This window comes from Poecilia reticulata, linkage group LG15, assembly GCF_000633615.1.
Source record: "Poecilia reticulata strain Guanapo linkage group LG15, Guppy_female_1.0+MT, whole genome shotgun sequence".
Taxonomy (NCBI): Eukaryota; Metazoa; Chordata; class Actinopteri; order Cyprinodontiformes; family Poeciliidae; genus Poecilia; species Poecilia reticulata.
In genome coordinates this window covers 1,590,259-1,609,065 of record NC_024345.1, presented here as the reverse complement: position 1 = coordinate 1,609,065, position 18,807 = coordinate 1,590,259, and the positions used below count along the sequence as shown (strand labels likewise).

Here is an 18,807-nt window from a genome sequence, read left to right as displayed (position 1 = left end):
AGGTAGTAAAAAACAAATTTTGCTCTCATTCACAAAGGCAGCATCAAAGTCCGGCTGAGGTATTTGCATCCATGTAAAACAAACTGCTGCCTGATGAGAGGATGCAAATGAATAGTAATTGAGTTTGGCTGAAAGAAGTTTGCCAGACTTTTGAAAGTCTGGAAAAAAAAACCCCACACAGATACTGGAGAGGTGAACCCCCCCTCCCCTCACTGTACCACCTGGCCACCCCACCAGCCCCCAACAAATTCCCGATTCTCCTCATCATCGTCGTCTTTTCTCTGTAGCCCAGTAAAAAGCCTGTGATGACCTGGGCGTGTAGCTTATTAACCTCTCCATCAGTTCTTATCAGCCAGTGAATAGCGTAGTCATCTCCTCCTCCTCCTGTATCTTAGAGGGAAAATTTCTCTGCTTGTCACGACTATAATTCGCTATATAACATACACACATGCACAGAGAAACAGAAAGAGGGTCTCAAACATTTTGTCCCAGTCCCAGATGTTACTGAACTGATCCACAGCTGTAGCAAACAGTGTGTAGATGGTGTATGCGCTTGCCTGGCGGTCTTCGTGTGTGTGAGGGCCAGAATAAATTAATGGCTGATTTCCCCCCTTGCTTTGATGGCATTAAGAGCCCTTCTCTTCTCAATGTGCCACATTAAATGCTTTTCTCTCCTCTTTTTCCATCCGTTTCTTCTCCCTCCTTTTTTTTTGACAAGTGGGGCCACCCAGCAGAAAGCAACTGATGCAAAACGCGAGAGTAATCCCCCCCATGCATCACCCCGTTCGCCATTCGTCACCCCTCCCGCTATCTTTAGTCTCTGACACAGAAGCCATTATCTGTGGGATTTAGTTAAAGCAATGCTTCATGTATTTGTTAGGCACTGGGTTTGTTTTCTCTTCTGACTGCTTTGCTTGAAAGTGGCGGAGCTTTGAGGTGAACATGGACGGTGATGGGGAGGAGCGGGTGAGTCACCACAACACACTTCCTGGAAAAAGGGGTGCGAGGGTTTCGGATAGTCATGTAGTTACAGGGGTCCTGCACAATGTTTATGAGAAAATTTGATGCTTCTTGAGACTCCAATGTACTTACATATCAAACACGGATAATGGATAAATGGATGGAGTTTTGCTGGATAGATGGATGAATAGGTAAATGAATGGATGAATGAATGGACAGATGGATGAATGGAGGAACAAAAGTGGATGGATGCATAAATAGATGCATCCATCTATTTATGATCGCTGGATGGAAGGAAGGATAGATAAATAGATGTATGGATGAATGAATAGATGGATTAATTGAATGAAGGAAGTATGGATGAATAGATGGATGGATGAATAAGTAGATAGATGGATGAATGGATGGACAAAAGTGGATGGATGAAGATGACGGATAGTTGCAATGATAGATGGATGAAGATGGATGGATCTGGATGGAGGGATGGATGGTATTTTAAACAACGAAGTTAGGAATCAATTCTGGAAAACAAATATTTCTGTCCCATTCTGTCTGCTGAGAAACGTTTGTCTCTCTAGTCTCATTTCTAGAGAAATAAATGACTGTGCAGATCTACTTCTTATAATGAAACAAGAAGCATGTTTCTAAAAGGTTTGGAAATAATCTCAATCAACTAAACTGTCTTGCAAACAAAATGCTCACATCTGTAAATGAAAGAAATTCAAATATTAAAAAACAGTAGCTAAAACAAAACATCTTCAGAATACACTCAGCTGTTCTTCTGACAGAGAACGCCATAAAAAAACAAGAAAAAAAGAAAAGTTTTATCTTAAAATTACCTATTACTTATTTAGCAAGCATGCCTTTCTGCAGTGCCGCCTTCGGGCTCTTTGGTTTTCATCCTCAGCCACATCAGTCCACAGAAGTAAAAAACAGAGTGCTCGCAGCTGAAACCGGCAGATGGAATAAGCCGAGGCCTGCGGGTTAAGCCAGGCGGGTTTAGCTCTCTGAGAGGCCAAGGTGTGAACTATTTGGGGAGCTTAGAGGGGAGGAGAAACATGAGATGATTTAGTGCTAGTGTAAATCTTGGTACCTGTTGACAGTGTTAATTGGGACAGCTTGACAAACACAACAAGTAGAAATCTGTGGGGGATTCTGATCTGAGCCAAAGCATCGCCTCCTGCAGAATACACACCAAGTCCACATTACAGCTAAGATCAGATACTAACAGAGCTTTCCTCAGACAAAACTTTACAAAACAGAATTAGCAAAAAAAAAAAACTAAAACAATATATTTACACTGCAAAAAATACAACTCTTAAATTTTTTGGTCTACTTTCTAGTCTAAATAGCTTAGTATGTTTGAAATAAGACAAGTTACTTTACAACAAATTTTTCATGAAGATACAGCAGTTTGTTGTAAGTCTATAGTTCCTAAATACTGATGAAAAAGTATCAGTCTTACCGGTAGGTTATTTCATTCATAACACAGGGAAAATGTCTACTACTTTTCATCAATATTAAGGAATTATTGGCTCCAAACAAGCTCCTATATCTTGCTTTAAAGTTACCTGTAAGTCAGTTTTGTCTTATTTCAAGTGTAGTGAGACATTTGCTCTAGAAAATGGACCATAATTACTTGGTAATATGTGTACTTCTTGCACTGTCGTACTGAGACAGTAAGTGCAGTAGTCTACTTACTGTATGTTTTATGATTAAAGAGAAATTTCTGAATGAAAAACTTCGTGAGCTGCAGGACTCCCCCTTCCTCAGCCTGCTGACAGACAGATGCAGTCATTTTAGCTTGAATTGCTCCTCCCACCTTATTAGCAAAGAGACAGAGGAGGGTGTGTGTGTGTGGAGAGGGGGTGGAGGAGGGTGGAGGGGGAGTACTCAATGCCCACCCCTGGGGTAGATGTTAGAACAAATTTGAGAGGTGTCATATTACACGCCTTGTGACAAGAGGCCGAGGGGAGGTGAAACGATAAATTTACTTAATGAATTAATCTGCAGACCAGTAATGGCTCTGCTAACAACATTAGTCATCCTCCTCTCATCTCTGAGCTGAGATTCGGCAGCTTCCCCTCCCTCGTCTCCACCACTTCTATCTAAATCCTGCCTCTCTCTCTCTTGCTCTCCATACTCTCATAAATTAGTTTAGGTTCCTTTCAAACGATTACATAATTTAGGCTAAAACACACGCACCTGTTTGAAAGTTGTTAACTGCAAAGTTTTAAACATTTTCTATCCGTTTGTGTTCCTTTTTTGCCTCATTGTCCCCAGTGTGTTTGTAAATGTGACGCATAAATCCCCTTTCAGTGCGGAAAAAGGCATTACATTACAACCGACACCAACACCAGGCGGTTAAAGCCTCTGGGCCTCGGCTTGAGCTTTGATTCAATACACAGATGCAAAATTGCTCTGTTTAAATAGACATTTAAATGGAAATGCAATGGGAAGGACAGCTGTTGGTATTTGTAGCCCCGAGTGCTCATTACAATGGGAAATGGGACAGAATGTGTATGCGTGTGTGTGTGTGTGTGGGGAGGGGGGTGATGACAACGGTAGCAAGGCGAGCAGCTGTGTTAGCACGTGAATGGTGTAATTACTGGCCAAACCTCTGTCATTAACCTGTATTGTTGAGTGCCACCACATCTGTTACCATGAGAAAGGCTTGATTAATTGACTGCAAGGTTCAAATTCAATTATGCACTAAGACTAAAGTTTGTAAATGAAGTAGGTGGATAGAAAACACACAATTAGGCAAAAATTATGGATGACTCTGTAAGACAGTTTGATTTCTGATGATCAAATTTGGAAATAAAACAAAAACAGCTCAAAGTTTCAAAGCTGGATCATGACAAGTCAGTAATATCCAGCAACCTGAAGGATGAAGAAAACACATACATAAAGAATTACATTGATTAATTTTACAAGACTGATTACATTGCACTCTCTTTTCTTTTCTTATTTTGAAGTGCACCATATTGTAATAGAATCTTTTATAATCAAAGCCAATTTCAAAATAAATAATAAATTTTGATGTAATGTGTTTGATTGTTAACTGTTCATTTAGTATTTTTATAACAGAAGTGGCATTTCCATTAAAAATGTTCGCAAAACGTCGCCTCCCATCGGCTAATGTGGGAAAAACACCATTTCAAACTGCGGTGTTTCCATTAAATAAGAATTGCAACTGAAGTCGCACGTGAATAGGTTTGTTCACGTGATAAGTCGTTAAACATGCAACTCATATAAAAAAAAAAAATTGGTATGAGCCAAAATCAAAAATTGTTCTCAGGCTTTTTAAAGCTCGTGATCGGAGAGAAGAATGCAGTCGGTGCACCCCAAATGTTTTTGTTGTCATTTTGTTGAGATTAATGTACAACAAGGTGGAGTACAGATAATGTTTAGTTGTCGGTGCACAAAAAAAATAAGTTGAGAAGCAAATGAAGAAAATCTGTTAAACCTCAGCAAAACCACATATATAACTGGATGTGTGTAATATGTGTGCCATGTTACACATACAAAATGACATAGCTGTTGTCATATAATTGCATAACTTGAAATTACAAAAATAAATTTGCTTAATTGAAATGCCAATTAAAAAAAATAAAAAAATAAAAAATTTCAATAAAAAATTCTTGCACTAGGATGAGATGGTTTTTTTCAGCTGTGTTGAAATTGGTGTATTTCGCAAAACTGCAGTAGAAACGGCTGTTTGCATCACAAGTCACATGATCAACAACCAGATGTTGCCACAGAGGGAAGAGACGAAGACGACGGCAGGAAACGGTAGGCGGATGATGTCACTGCATGTTTTTTCACATTTTTATATCGTGAACAAACGTATTCATGTGATTTTAATTGCATTTCTTATTTAATTAAAATTGAGTTTTTTCGACTTTGTGCACAATTGTGCTGGAAAGGCAGCTTGTGATTCAGTTTCAACGGCTCAGTGGACGTGATGTGTGCGTTTCAGCAGCTGCATCTCAGTGACGATGTGTTTGGCAGCTTGCGGCACTGTTTGGCCCGGCTGCTGCACAGGGTCTCGAGCAGAGGGGCGGCTGATGAAAGCATTGGCGGGATGCTCCAATAAAGAACAGATTATCATAAGCGGCCATTGTCCATCTCCCACTTGTTTCCAGCAACCCTCCCCACCTCCTCTATCCCCATATTCTCGCTCCTCGGCTCAAAATGTTAATCGGCACCATCGCCGGCTGCCTGAGGAAGGACGGGGAGCTTGGCCCCGTGAGTGCAACTTTGAATGGGGCTTTAGTAGGCTTAAAAATGATAAAAGAACAGCAAAACAGAAAAAAAGTAGCCTGAGTTAAAGAGAAAGAGACAACCATAACACGGAAAATGAAGACAGTACGACAGGAAAAACAAGATATATCCTACTTTAGTGAGCGTTAGGTTGGCTGCTGCAGGTCCCTTCGTCCTAACAAACTCCGTGCCTGCCTCCCGTTGACTCCATCCACCCCACTCGTTTTATCTGAAGATTCTCAGACAATGCCTAGAAGATCCCATTCCCTAATCTTCCTAAAAATCCCCCTTTCATCCCCACTGTTAAAGAATGTATGAAAGGCTGACACCAAGCAGGAGAAAAGAAGGAAGAGGGGAGAAAAAAAAGAAGCTGCGCACATCTGGGAGCAAGGGTCGCGTCATTGGGCTGAAGGGGCCAGAGGGTGTTAGGAGGGCTCCACACGGCTCGCCTCTGCACAAGTCGACTAATTAAATTGTTTTGCTGCTCAAACATTCAAATGGCCGAGGAGATTAAGGGCGGGAGCAGGGAATGAGAGTGTATATGAGTGTGCAAGGGGAGAGGGTGTTAATCTGTGTTCTGACCCAGCTGAACCCTTGAAGTCGTGCATGCACACACGAAGCAAAACAAAACGGAACAAAACAAAAAAGCTCAAATCCTTTGTTTTGTCACCTCAAAGGCAAGAAAAAAATGCAATAGGTTTTAAAGGAGTGATCCTCAGATTTCCTTTCGTCCCCATCGGGAAAGAATGGCGAGTTTGGTCCTGAAGGGAATCCAGGATGACCACAAACACATTCAAAACTCTCTCTGGACGGGAAGCAAGTGTTCTTTCCTGGAACCCCAACGACGAGGAGAAAATGAGTGAGGGAGCACATCATCTTCTTAGCTGCGCCCATCTCAGTTGCCATGGGCTTAGCTTACAAATTGGCTTCGTGATTATCGATAAACAGCAATCTCAATCTCACTGCTGAGCAATCAAAATTCACGTAGCAGACAAAAAATAAAAGCCCTCAACAAAGCCCGTGTTTCTCGTAAAGAAGTTAATGATATTCACCTTGTTTTTTGAACGGAAGGGTTCTGATTTTTAACGTAAATACGTGAAAAACATGACTGCGAAAGGAAGCAAATGCTGAATAGCGCAGGCGGCAACAACCTCGCTTCCCTGCATCTTTCGCTCTATGAACTGCAAAGGGTATTATAGCCCAAACACCGCTACTTCTCTCAAAGCTGAGAGATTAGACTGGTTATCCCATTAAAGTTGGTAAAATGCCATTCTTGTGTCTTTAAGCTCTCATATAGGAGGTCAAGACGAGTCCGCCGGTGCTTACAAGGCGGCCGTGGATGTAATCTGCCCACAGTTGCAATAATTAATGTTAAGCTTCTTCTTCAGCAATACGTTTGTGAAGGAACTGCTGCAGATAATACAGTCAAAGCTGTGTGGGCTGTTTGTGTAGCAAACATAAGATAAATGCGAAAAGGAAAGGCTCGTGTGACCGACGGTGGAATATGAATCCTGATTAAGAAACATTATGAGAAATCCAAGTATTGAGAACTCAAAGCAAAAAGATATATGACTGACGATTTTCTACACTGGAAAAACACAAAATCTTACCAAGTATTTTTGGTCTAGTTTCTAGAGTAGTGGTAATTCCACTGGCTACTTGAACAAGTGGAACTATAGCTTTATTAGCTTATTAAAGAATTATTGACTTAAATCAAGCTTCCATATCTTGCTGAAAAGTTTTGCGATATTTTAAGTCTAATCAGATTTTTCACTTGAAACTTTGTGAAACTGTGTTTTTTCAGTGTAACAAGTGTCTGTAGGGTTGGATCAAGGTATGAGTAATCCTTGTGGTTGGCTTGTCATATCTCTGCTGTTCTAAAAAAAGAATAAATTCCTACAGGAATGTTTTAGAAATATACTCAGTGTACCCAAAAAAAAAAACAATAAAATAATTTTTAAAATCAAGAATTGTAATTAGAATTTGTGTTTCTTAAATAAGTACAATAGAAATTAAACTTTTAAAAAAGATGAAAGATATAAACAAATTAGTGTCTGATTAATTCAATAAATAATACTAAAATAATTTTAATGCTTGTCAAGAATCTGTAATCAATGTAATTCAGGTTTTAATGCAGTCAAGCTGCTGTTCCAACCATTACAGTTTCAGCTGGTGGAGAAAAGCAGAGCTGGGTGCCCATGTGAAGCTCCACCCGGGGCCTCCTGTGCCTTTGGGCCAGTCCTGGGTGTTTTGGATAAGTGAGCTTTAGAGTCGCTGGCTGATGCTTAGGGTTCTCACGTCACTGAACCCACACCTCCCATTTAAATAAAACCGGTTCCTCTCGGCTGTGAAGCCGTCAACGGTCCGCTCCATCCTTCCCTGTGATTCGGAGCGCGATATGCCTAACATCTAAAAAAAGGATGCATTAAGCTCTTGCTGGATTCCTCCTTGTGCCGTTTTCCTCTCGCCGACTTGCAGACACAAAGGCAGATTAAAGGGAGCGCGTGCCACAAAACCCCCCGCGTCAATCTTATCGGCTTCGAGTGCGATTTTTTTTTTTTAAACGTATGTTAATCTGGCAGAGCTAAAAGTCATTCTCTCCCCTCTCTGCTTGTTTATCTCTTATCAAATGCACAGTAGGTGAGGGGCAGCTTTTGCGCTGCAGCTAAGTGGCATTATTTGGATAATTGCGTCCAATGTTGCTGCTTATATAGCTATTTGAAACAGGAGGCGTGTGTAAATAGTGTGGGGGCCAGTTAGGGGGGGTTGTTAGATATATTCAACAGAGGTCAGGGGATTGCTGCAATGGTGCTTTAAAAGCTTCCTCATACTAATAACTAATCTGTATTCCAATTCAACAACTTTTTATATTAAAAAGATGACAATATTAGTCAAAAAACCACCACATTACATTAATCCTACCTAGTTAGCCTATGTTAGCCACATCCTTAAAATAAAGCTAGCTTTATAGGAATGTAATGGTAAATATTTATAAGAATTCTGCTCAGCTTTCTTCTACTATTAATATCTGGTTTGCTACAGGAGGTGAAACGTTCTCCTAGTGTTGGATGTGTGAAGGACAGCGCTCCCAGAGGTGCAAGAATAACAAGTTCATTAGTCGAGGGGGGTGGAGGTGGAGGCTGGGGAAGGGTTGCAGCAATTCAAATTCCCCCCCGACCCAGAGCCGGGCTTCCTGATTGGCTGGCTGCAGCGGCACGGCGAGACTCATTAGAGCCCAGCAGTAATTAAGAGTTGTTAGAAAGTGAATTCTCCAACCACAGATTAGAAAATTAAACTATTTACTGATTACATATTAATAGAAGACAACAATGCCGCTTGCCATAAGCTTGGAAGGCGACCAAGGAATAAATCTGTGTACTTAATTACCATAAACAATGGGGGCATAGAAATGGAGTTTTATGCACACTCCCTCCTGTAATGTGTCTGATATCAGAAGACACTTGACAATTCTTGTTCAATTATCTCTATTATTTAATGTGCTGTGAACTGCCTCTGAGTAAATAAATTAACCACCCCAATTACTTTGGACTCATCTGGGGAGGGCCGCCGCGTAATAGAAAATGCTGCGGAAAGCTGCGCCGTGCCCGAACCGAGGGAGAGGAGGAGAGGAGGGAGGAAGAAAGGGTGGGAGAAAACTGAGATTTCACAAGGATGAAAAGAAATGAAAAACGCAACAAAGAAGAAGCAAGTCTTTGATTAGAGAGAAAAAAAACCGGAGTGAATGACAAAGCAAAGACATGTGATATCAAAGAGAGGCGGAATGTGAGGCAGTGGCGTGCCTTTCGCCACGGATCTTTCCCCCCCCCCTCTCCAAGTTTTCCCCCACTGCTGGAGCGGAGAGATGAGCAAATTGTTCACGGGTCAGCCCGTCTTGTCCGTTCGCATCTGCTCACCGGTCCTGGAGTGCGGTGCACCGCCACGGCAACGCTGCACGCCGAGGTCACACAAACTCGCTTTGAGAGGGCTGAATCATGTGATCGCGTGCGCTGCAGCGATTACTCTGCACATCTGAGCTGGTAGGACAGCTCTCATACCATCCAACACCTCCAGATCTAAACCCAGCTAGGCTCTCTAGCTAAGAAAAGTGATGAAACTGTTCCTGGCTTTAATGTTTACCCTGGTAATGGTGGTATTACCATTTTACATTAAATTAAATTATGTTACCCAACTGCAAAATTTAAATAGTAAATGAACTTAACTTATCTAGTGCTTTTTCAGTCAGACCGACCACTCAAAGTGCTTTATGGTGTTTACACATCTGACAGTCCAGTGTTCTGCCAGATCAGCATACGTTGCTAAATCGCTACACGCGCAGCACAAACTGACGGCTGTATCTGTCAGACAATACGCTGTGCTCACCATATGCTTTTATTTAAATCAACAACATGACACCATAACGTAGAAGTTAGATTGTCATACACTTTGTTATCAACAACTCTATGACATCCTGTCTTAGCAGTTAACCAGTCACACCAACATCAACGAACAGGGAGGCATGTTTCATACATTTGACTGCAGCTGCAACTAGACCCTGCTTTAAATACACTTTCAAACAACAATGCATGTACAGCCATCTAACTATCATTAAAAACAATTTATTCACTCATTTTTGTCACATCTCATCATGTATGCTGACCTGACAGCTCCTCTAAATGTCGCGGACCTCTTAATGCGGACGCATGCATATTCACGCATGCGTTTCTGACAGCGTATGCTGATATGACATAACACCGGTAGTCTTAGTTTGACTGGGGACCAAGGTTGCAACATTTGTTACATTTTCAGCTACTGCAGTTCTCTTTCACACTGCTTCGTGTCAAGTAATTCAAACCCTTTGAACAACCTTTTCCCCCTGTCAAACCTGTCGATTGCAGGAAGCCTACGCTACCCAATGAGCCACAGTCACCACAGAACGCTCATTCCACTTTTACCCAGATGTGGCGTTCTCTAGACCGGTCTGATTTTCCTGAATTATTTGTTATGAATTAGTCAGACTTCTGGGACAAACATGATCTGTGTATAGCTATAAGGAGAAACTAAATGGCGCAAAATCCAATAGCTGAAGAAGTTTGACGACTTTATCCAAAGCAAATGAACCGAGACAGAACTTCTCACAAATCTTTATAATAAAAGCTTTAAGAAAAATTAGAATGTTCCTTGAACTTAAAATAATGTTAAAGTTAAAAATAATAGTTTCTCTGCTCATAAAAACTTAAATAAACTTAAACTTAATGAAGGTAAAATTTGTTTGAAAATACAGGAAATTATTTTAATGTTGGGTTCACTTTGTGTTGGAAGCCAGGAATTAGGCAGCTAAATATTTGTTGATTTATTTTAGAACGTTTGTTTGACTTGTAAACATTTAAAATAGCAAAAACAATCCTTTGCAAAAATATAGCTTGTTTTGAGTCATCTATTACTTCTGCAAAATTAGCAAATGTTCTTTTCTTTCACTTTATTTGGTGAAAAAACTAAATCTAAGACTGATATAAAGTAATACAGAAAATATTCACTGTGTTGGAAAGAAGTGAATGTTTTCTATTGCAGGTTTTGGAATTACATTTTTAACAAAACTGTGACAAGATGGATAATCATAAATTTAAACAATATTCATTGCACACAATTTTTACACAGTTTATCAGAATTACATTTCTAACAGCTGATTTAGTAGTTGTTACATCTTTATATAAATGATCAGGAGCTGAGACTCATTAAGTCTTAGGGAAGTAAGCCCCACCGAGGATGTTTAGTTGAGTTGTTCATTATTTGGCCGTTTTTAACCCCATTTTTACTCAACTTTGTTGTGAGAAATTGTATTTCTCTTTCCAAGTTTTTCTCTCTTTTTTTCATTTGTTAGGGAAAATAGTTTTATTATTAACTCAATATAAGCCTACAAGATTTTTTTGAAGAAGGTCTTAAATATATAACTGAGGATCTTGAGTAAAACAGAGTTGGGTAAAAGGAAGTGTCCATGTCCAGTCAATTACTTGAGGATAAAATAGATAAATAGGGTTACATTAGTGTTAAAAAAAAGAACAAAAAGATGCCTCTCTTTTTTATTTCACAAGCTTCAAGAGAGCAGTGTCAAGAAGTACTTAGTCTTCAAGCGGTTGGGAATTGTATTATTCAGAATACAGAAGAGGATATGCGTAATTTAGTTTTGGGTTACTGTGGTCAGAGACACCTGATCAGCGTTGGCAGCTGATGGCACATAGGAGCCGATTTCACGTCTAGGCGTTGGGTCACACAAGTGAATAAGTATGGACTAGTAGGAGACAAAATGTTACAAACTTACAAGTAGAATAAAGCTGCTGTTCTGAGCTGTCAAGTACCTACAAGTAGCAACAGAAACACTAATAACTGGTTCTGCAAACCAGTTTCCCTCCCAAAAACCAAAAAGAATAAAATAACTTCATTTCTATTTATGTAAATATCAAAATAATAACATACAACGTACTAATTTTTTCTTGAAAAACTTATGCACACAAATGTAAGTAAAGGTTGATTTAAAGAAATGCTGAACTACAGTCAGGTTGTGTTATAGCCTATGATTTCTCACCTAGAATCAAACATAATTATAAACAGTGGCATGAAAAAGTATTCTCTCAAAAAGTTCAGTGTATTTGATTAGGATTTTACAGGATACATAACATATCTTAGTGTGAAACTGAGAACTCAAAGCAAAAAAGATACATGACTGACCAACTTTTAACAAATAATCTAAAAAAATGCGGTGCGTGCTTTAGTCAGCATGTCTTTTAGGATAGCTCTCCACCACCTTTAAACATCTACTGACTAAAATGTTCACCCATTCATCTTTCCAGTGGAAAAACAAAGCATTCCCTCAGCATGATACTACTGCCACTATGTTTCAAACAGGGATGGGGCAGCAGGGCGTGGAGAGTTAGTTGTCGGCAACAAACTGCATTGTGGATATAGACTAGAAGTTCAGCTCTGGAGTCAATCTGAGTAGGTTGAGACTAATCTACTCACCGTTTGCCTTGTGGAAACGGCACAAGGCTTCTATCTGCTTCCAAACTAGCAGTAGAACTAGAATCTCTGAATGTTAAAGACCATTACATTTAAGTTGTCTTACTTAAGTCATTTGTTTAAATCTTATTGTGATTGTGTTGTGACTGAGTATTTATTTTCTTTTGTATGCTGCCATTCTTCTCCAGGTCTCTCTCTTGGAAAACAGATCTTTTGATCTCAACAGGAAAAAAATTGTTAAACAAAGGTAATTATTATTCCTGGAACTCTTCCATAAACGGCAGATTTGTGGAGGCAATTGTCCAGTAAAGAGATTCTACCACCTGAGCCGGGAATAAAAGAAAGTTAAATACAAGCCTAACACACGAGTTTCAGATGTATATTTGTAAAAAAAAAAAAAAAAATTAATGAACAAATTGGAAAATAATGTAGCATTTTAGACTTCTTGTTTATCACTATGGTTTGCAGCTGTCTGGTTGATCGCTAACAGGAAAATGAAGTAGCATTTTGAAAATGCCATTGTTCCTTCACCACAAGTGTACCAATTGCAGTTTTTTGGCTAATCAACAATCTTTAAAAAGCCTGATCTGCCAGATATTTTTGCGTTAAGAGTCACTAAATATAGTGACAAAGTTACTAAACTGTCAATAGTGGAGTGACTATTGCTAACCATACACATGCAGACGTGACCTGGTGGGCATACAGTGGCTAAACCTATGCGGAGATAGAAAAGCTTGGTTTCAGCCAATCGCCTCTTCCAGTAAATTAAGGAAATGTGCGCCAACTGATTGGTGCACCCCATCGACCATGTAAAATACCAAGAAAACTGACGTGAAAAAGCTTGAAGGTTGGGGACACTTTATAAGTATCCCGTAAATGAAGAAGACAACTGAACAACAGGTTGGTTCTGTTGCTAAGCAAAAGCACATATATGACTGTGGTACACCGTAACAAGGAAGCCGAGGAGAATTTCTCGATATGATATCCTTTTTATTATTTCCTCCTTACCTTTCTGTATTCGACTCATCTCTTTCTAGAAAATCACATTTTCAGGAGGGGACTATAGGTGTGTATCTCATATATACATTTCTTTATGGTGTTTGAAAGTAAATAACCCGGCTCCTCACTGGCCAGTGGCTGCTTTAACAGTTGGGTAAGAAGAAGAAGAAGAAGAAGGAAAACAGCCCTTCAGATGACACAATGGCGTGCGCTCCGACAGGGAGAGAGGGCAAAGAGGAAGGGGAGGGCGGCGAAAAGGAGGAAAGCAAACACAACAAATGGCAACGAGATAGCCTCAATATCAGCACCCAAATGGGATGGAGAAGGTGAGCACAAATCTCAGCAACCCGGTTTCCATTTCTAAAAGCTCTTTCTTCTGCCCTGGCCCCGTTACCATTTTTTTTTTCTCCACGATTTTCGGGCTTAAATCCACCACCAACGTGTCAAGAAAAGCACAAGAGTTACTGTTAAATCACTACATTTTCAAAACATTCGCAAATATCAAAAAAAATTTCACGTTCTCCCCCTGCCCTGGAGTATTCCCGGGTGAGAAATGGGACGATTATCGTCACCAATGGGAGGGAGCGATTCTCCAATGTCAGTTGGGGGCTTGACAGAGCCGAGGCCCCTCCGTATTTTTTTTTTTTGGCTCGGTGTAGTGTCTCATGTCTTAACAAGACTTTACTCAGGGGGCCCCGAACCTTAAAAAAAAAAAAAAAACCTTCCGAATCTGGCTCTGTACGCCACACCACGTTTACGGGGCGCATGAGCGTTTTGTGTCGCGGGTTTGTGAACTGTGTCGGTGGCTCGTGTTGTTCTCTCTCTTTGCCATTTCTTTGCCTCTCCCTTTAACTCACCCCCGTCTTTCCTTATACAGCATATCAATGAAGGCCAGATATGTACTGGGGGGTGTGTGTGCGTGTGTGTGTGTGTGTAGCTGTGCATGGCTGAGCGCAACTGTTCAATAGTTGGGGAGGCTGGCTGGGGCCGCGGCTGGCAAACGGCGGCGGCGCAGACTTCGGCTATCGCACCCAGTTATCGTTTCCCCCATGAAGGGCTCCCTTATCACCCCGGCCCAGAGAGGTCTCCCTTCTTCTCCCATCCCCGAGACACACTCCCCTCGTTCCCTCCCCCAACCCTCCCGTCTCCTCCCTCACCCCTCCTTTCATATCCACCCAGCGCTACGTCGCACAACATTCATCCAAGAGGGCGGGGGGAGGGAATTCAGGGGATTGGGGCGGGGGGTGAAGGGGGGCTTCAAAGATTCCCTCCGTCACAAACACACAAACTCTCTGAGTGTACATAAATGTGTGCGTGCGTGTGTGCGCGCATGTGTGTACGCTCAATTTGCCAAAACAGTTTTTCCAGTGTAATTGGGCTTGGGGTACCTGTGTCCATGAGATAGCGCAGCCTCTTCTCCACGCGAGCTGCTCGGGCGTCTATGTGCCTCTGCTCGCTCTCCAGCGCAGACAGCTCCCCAACCACATACTGACTGGTGTCTTTGAACGCCTTCTGTCGACCGGGAGAGAGCGAGAGCGAGGCAGAGCGCGAAAGAATAGTTATGAGAGAGAGAAGGAGGAGTAGTGAGAGTTGGCATTAGACAGAGGGGAGGAGGAGGAAAGAAAAAAAAAAAGAGAGAGGGGGGGGATAAAAGCAGAACGAGGCCGAGGAGAGAAACAGAGGGAATAATGGAAGTGATGAGGATGAAGGAAGAGTTGGAGGGAAATAAAGGCAGAAAGAGGAGAGGGTAAAATTGCTTTAAAAAACAGAAAATCAGTGCACTTGAAAAACATATTTCACCAAGAAAACTTCACACACACGAAAAAAACAGCTGCGTTTTTTATTAATTTCTCAACGTTTCCTATCCCAGTTGTCAACTTTATTATTCATCTGTTAGACTTTTTCTGGCTGATGCAGATATGTGGATTTCTTTTGAGGTCTATTCAAAGTTTCACTGACTTTGACGCAAATGGAAAAACAGGAAAAGAAAATGTGCAGAAAGTTCTTTTGATAGAGGTAGTAGTTTCAAATCCAATAGAAAGATTATTCCTATATATGTCCTTAACATGCATCTTTTTGTTTTACTGGCAACACTTCATTTTAAGGTGTGCATAAGAATTATCCTTTTGAATTCTCAAAATTACACTTCAGTGCGGTTTTGCATTAAAAGTGTCATTGTTTGCTAAATGACACTTAATGAAAACATTTATAAACATTCATGAAGACGCCTTCATGTTTAAGACATCTGTCAGTCTTATGCAGTTTTGATGCATCTAAAGTAAAAAAAAACATTGATTTTTCAGTATTTGACACACTGACCCTTAACACTAAGAATGATATAAAGACAATCTGCAGATCTATTTTAAATCAATATTACACCAACTTTTTGTTCAAACCAGATTCCCCCCCTTAAGTATAAAGGCATGCTTTTGAGAAACTCGCCAGAACTAACTAATCATTTGGGCCAACAAATAATGTAAATGAAAAATGAAAACATATTTAGCCAAAAAATGCAATTTAAATTTGACAGTTTGGAAAGTGAAAGTGAAGCAGCAAACATTCATTTAAAAATTGTGTACTGTGTGACAAATAGGAAAAATACACAGAAAATATGAAGTTTGAAGTCAATCAAGAATACCCAGTGTGTTTGACTATTGAACTTCAATGAGAAACACACAACAAAGACCTAAGTAAAGGAATAATCACTTCAGAAGCATCACCTGTACACAGAGGCAGAATTATTCAAAATTACAGGGAGTTTAACATCTTGACTTACTTTAGATCCAAAACTGAAGTTAGTTAAATTTGTCCATTTATGTTCTTCTGTGGCTTAATATATGGATTTTTATGGGTGCACGGCAGAAAAACAGTCAAGATACTACTGCTGAATATTTTGATGTTGACATCTATTACACTGAACTTTGAGCAAACGTACTTTGAGCATTAGCAAAGTATTAAAAATAACTAAATATATACATCAAGTTAGACCCAGTTCAGGTGGTGGGAGACAGAAGGACTAAAATTACATCACTGTTTGACAACATCTCCCATCCCAAGCAGAAAACTGTCCCTGGACTGCAGATCTCCTTCACTGACAGACTGCTGCATCCTTTCTGCAGAAAGGAGCATCAACGCAGATCCTTCCTCCCACCAGCTGTTACTCTATAACCATAGCTTATTTTTATTTTTTAGAGTTTGCTATTTCTGATCAATGTGTTTAAGTGATAATCAGTCCCTCCAAGAAGTTGGAATTACAATTATTAACTGCTAATTCACGTGTCTCTCTGATCAATTTGACCAATCATCTCAACATTTTCTGTATTTCCGTCTTTTCTGACCAATTCAACTCAGCGTAATTCTGACGAATCCCTTTGACCCCCTTCTAATTTAACTTCTTGTTCCACTGCATCTCTTGAAAGCCAAACTTGAAGGATAAATGCATGTGACCATAAACAATAACATTTTTATTTCTGCAGATGTTCATATGCATACATTTCATGTTAACTTGAATGATCAATATGTAATTCTTTTGCTCTGACAAATCCTGAGGACATGATTTTGTTTATATTCAGGGTAACTAATAATAACTTGAACATGTTATTTGCACCTATATACTGGATTGTAGCATATTATATTTAATATAATATGCTACAATCCATTTCTTTTGAGAAGGGTGTGTGCAGTAATTTAAACTTTTGTATAAGACTAAGTTATGGGAAAAATAAAGCTTGAAAATACTTTAAACCTTTTTGGAAAAAGGAGCCGCAAAATTTGACATTTTAAGTCACAAAAAAACACAGCAACATCCCATAGTGACTGTTGTAATCTTGTCCTTAATGTACAGTGTGTTATTAATTTGTTTGTTTTTATATATTTTTAATACTTTATCTTTATTTGAACCTGCGTGCTGCTGCTGCACCTAAATTTCCCCACCATGGGACAATAAAGGATACGTTTATTATAGTATATTAGTGAGCAAACTTGTTTATGTTTTGCAGTTTAGAATCAGTCCACCTGCGGCTCACTTCTCCAAGTTTATTAAATTAAACCTTTGATTCAGCTCTGCTTAAACCCTCAAACACGCTCTTCCACTTCAGCAAAGTCTTTCCAATTTCTCACACATCCCGACACCAACTCCGCTCAACGCTAACACAAACACACAAATACACAACCCCATCATTCTATAAGCATAGGCGCTTAATAGACTCTCCATTTGTGACCCCTCTTCACCTCTGTCTCCGGGCTGTTTGCTATTCTTCAGACAGACTCCCTCTGAGTGAGGAAAATGTTTATTCAAATTTAACCAATGAGGATGCATCCGAAAAATATCTCCATTTTTATTGCTGATGCACTTCGTTTTTCTTAATGGGAAGGAGAACTAGTGAGCAGGAGAAAAAGTTTTTTTTCTTCCCCTCCCCTTCATTCCACCCAGGCCAGCACTTTTTCCTGTACTCTTTCCAGCATGTGAGAGAGTGCATTCATGTAGCTCTGTGCACGTCTCATTTGTACAAGTGTGTGTGTGTGTGTGTGTGTGTGTGTGTGTGTGTGTGTGTGTGTGTGTGTGTGCGTGCTAAAGATTCCCTGCAGCCTCCCCTTCTGCGTGCTCTCGCTCTATCACCATATTTTTCCTTGGCAAATCAATTTTACACATGATCAGCCCACTCCCCTTGCCGCGCTCGGCCCAGCCGTAATTAAGAGGAGGGAAATTACCATATATATTATATTAATGCAAACATCATTCAGCAGGTAATTCTTGGCTGATCGGGATAATGGAAAGGTTGAACACCCATTAACCCTGGGGCCCGGGCACCGGGAGGAGGGCTGTGCACGTGTGTGCGTGTGTGGTTGGATGAGGCCGAGGTGGAGGGTCGAGGGTAGGAGAGGACTGCTTGGGAAGACGGATTCACCTCATGGTCTCTAGTGGCCCACATGCTCAAACACTCAGCCACTGAAATAATAGTGTTCTTATAAACACTCTGTTTGAGAAGACAATGTGTGTATTCTTAAAGGACGTGAACACACACACGCACGCACGTCCACACAGCGGCCGATATCTACCGCTGTTATAATTAAGGTGGCGGTGCGTTAGATCAATACTTAGATGTCCCCGTGGTAACGAGGGGACGACTGAGGTAAAAGTGAGAGACTCAGAGGTGACGAAGTTGAAGACAAGGTGGGAAATGTAAGAGTGGCAGGAACCGAACGGGAGGAAACGTGTTGAGATGAGACACCAGGACTGAAATGATTAATAGAATTAATCGTGAGTACTGAAATAATTGTCAACTTGAATACATAGTTTCTAAAAAAGCCCATTTGCTGAAACATCATATTCATAGAAGTAATTAAGGCAAAACTGTATAAAAAAATATATACATTTTGTATTGAAGATGAAAAACCTTCTTTGTTTTTAAGTATGTTCTACCCACAACTCCTGAAGTTTCACTTTTAGCTTCACCTGGTAAAAATTCTAGAAAAACCTCCTACAAAACACCTTTTGCATCTATTTATTAATCAAAAAATAGTCAACATATTACTAGACAAGGTTCTTTAAGCTGGAGATGCATCATTTGC

At 40.3% G+C, this 18,807-nt stretch overlaps 1 protein-coding gene across 1 annotated transcript in view; it reads right to left on the bottom strand.

The window, feature by feature from the left end:
* The window catches only part of ehbp1 (EH domain binding protein 1), a 159,071-nt gene that overhangs the window by 26,167 nt on the left and 114,097 nt on the right, over window positions 1-18,807 (bottom strand). The window contains exon 22 of the mRNA XM_017309054.1: window positions 14,625-14,748. Coding sequence (XP_017164543.1) covers window positions 14,625-14,748 — 124 coding nt within the window. The remainder of the gene's footprint in view (window positions 1-14,624; window positions 14,749-18,807) is intronic.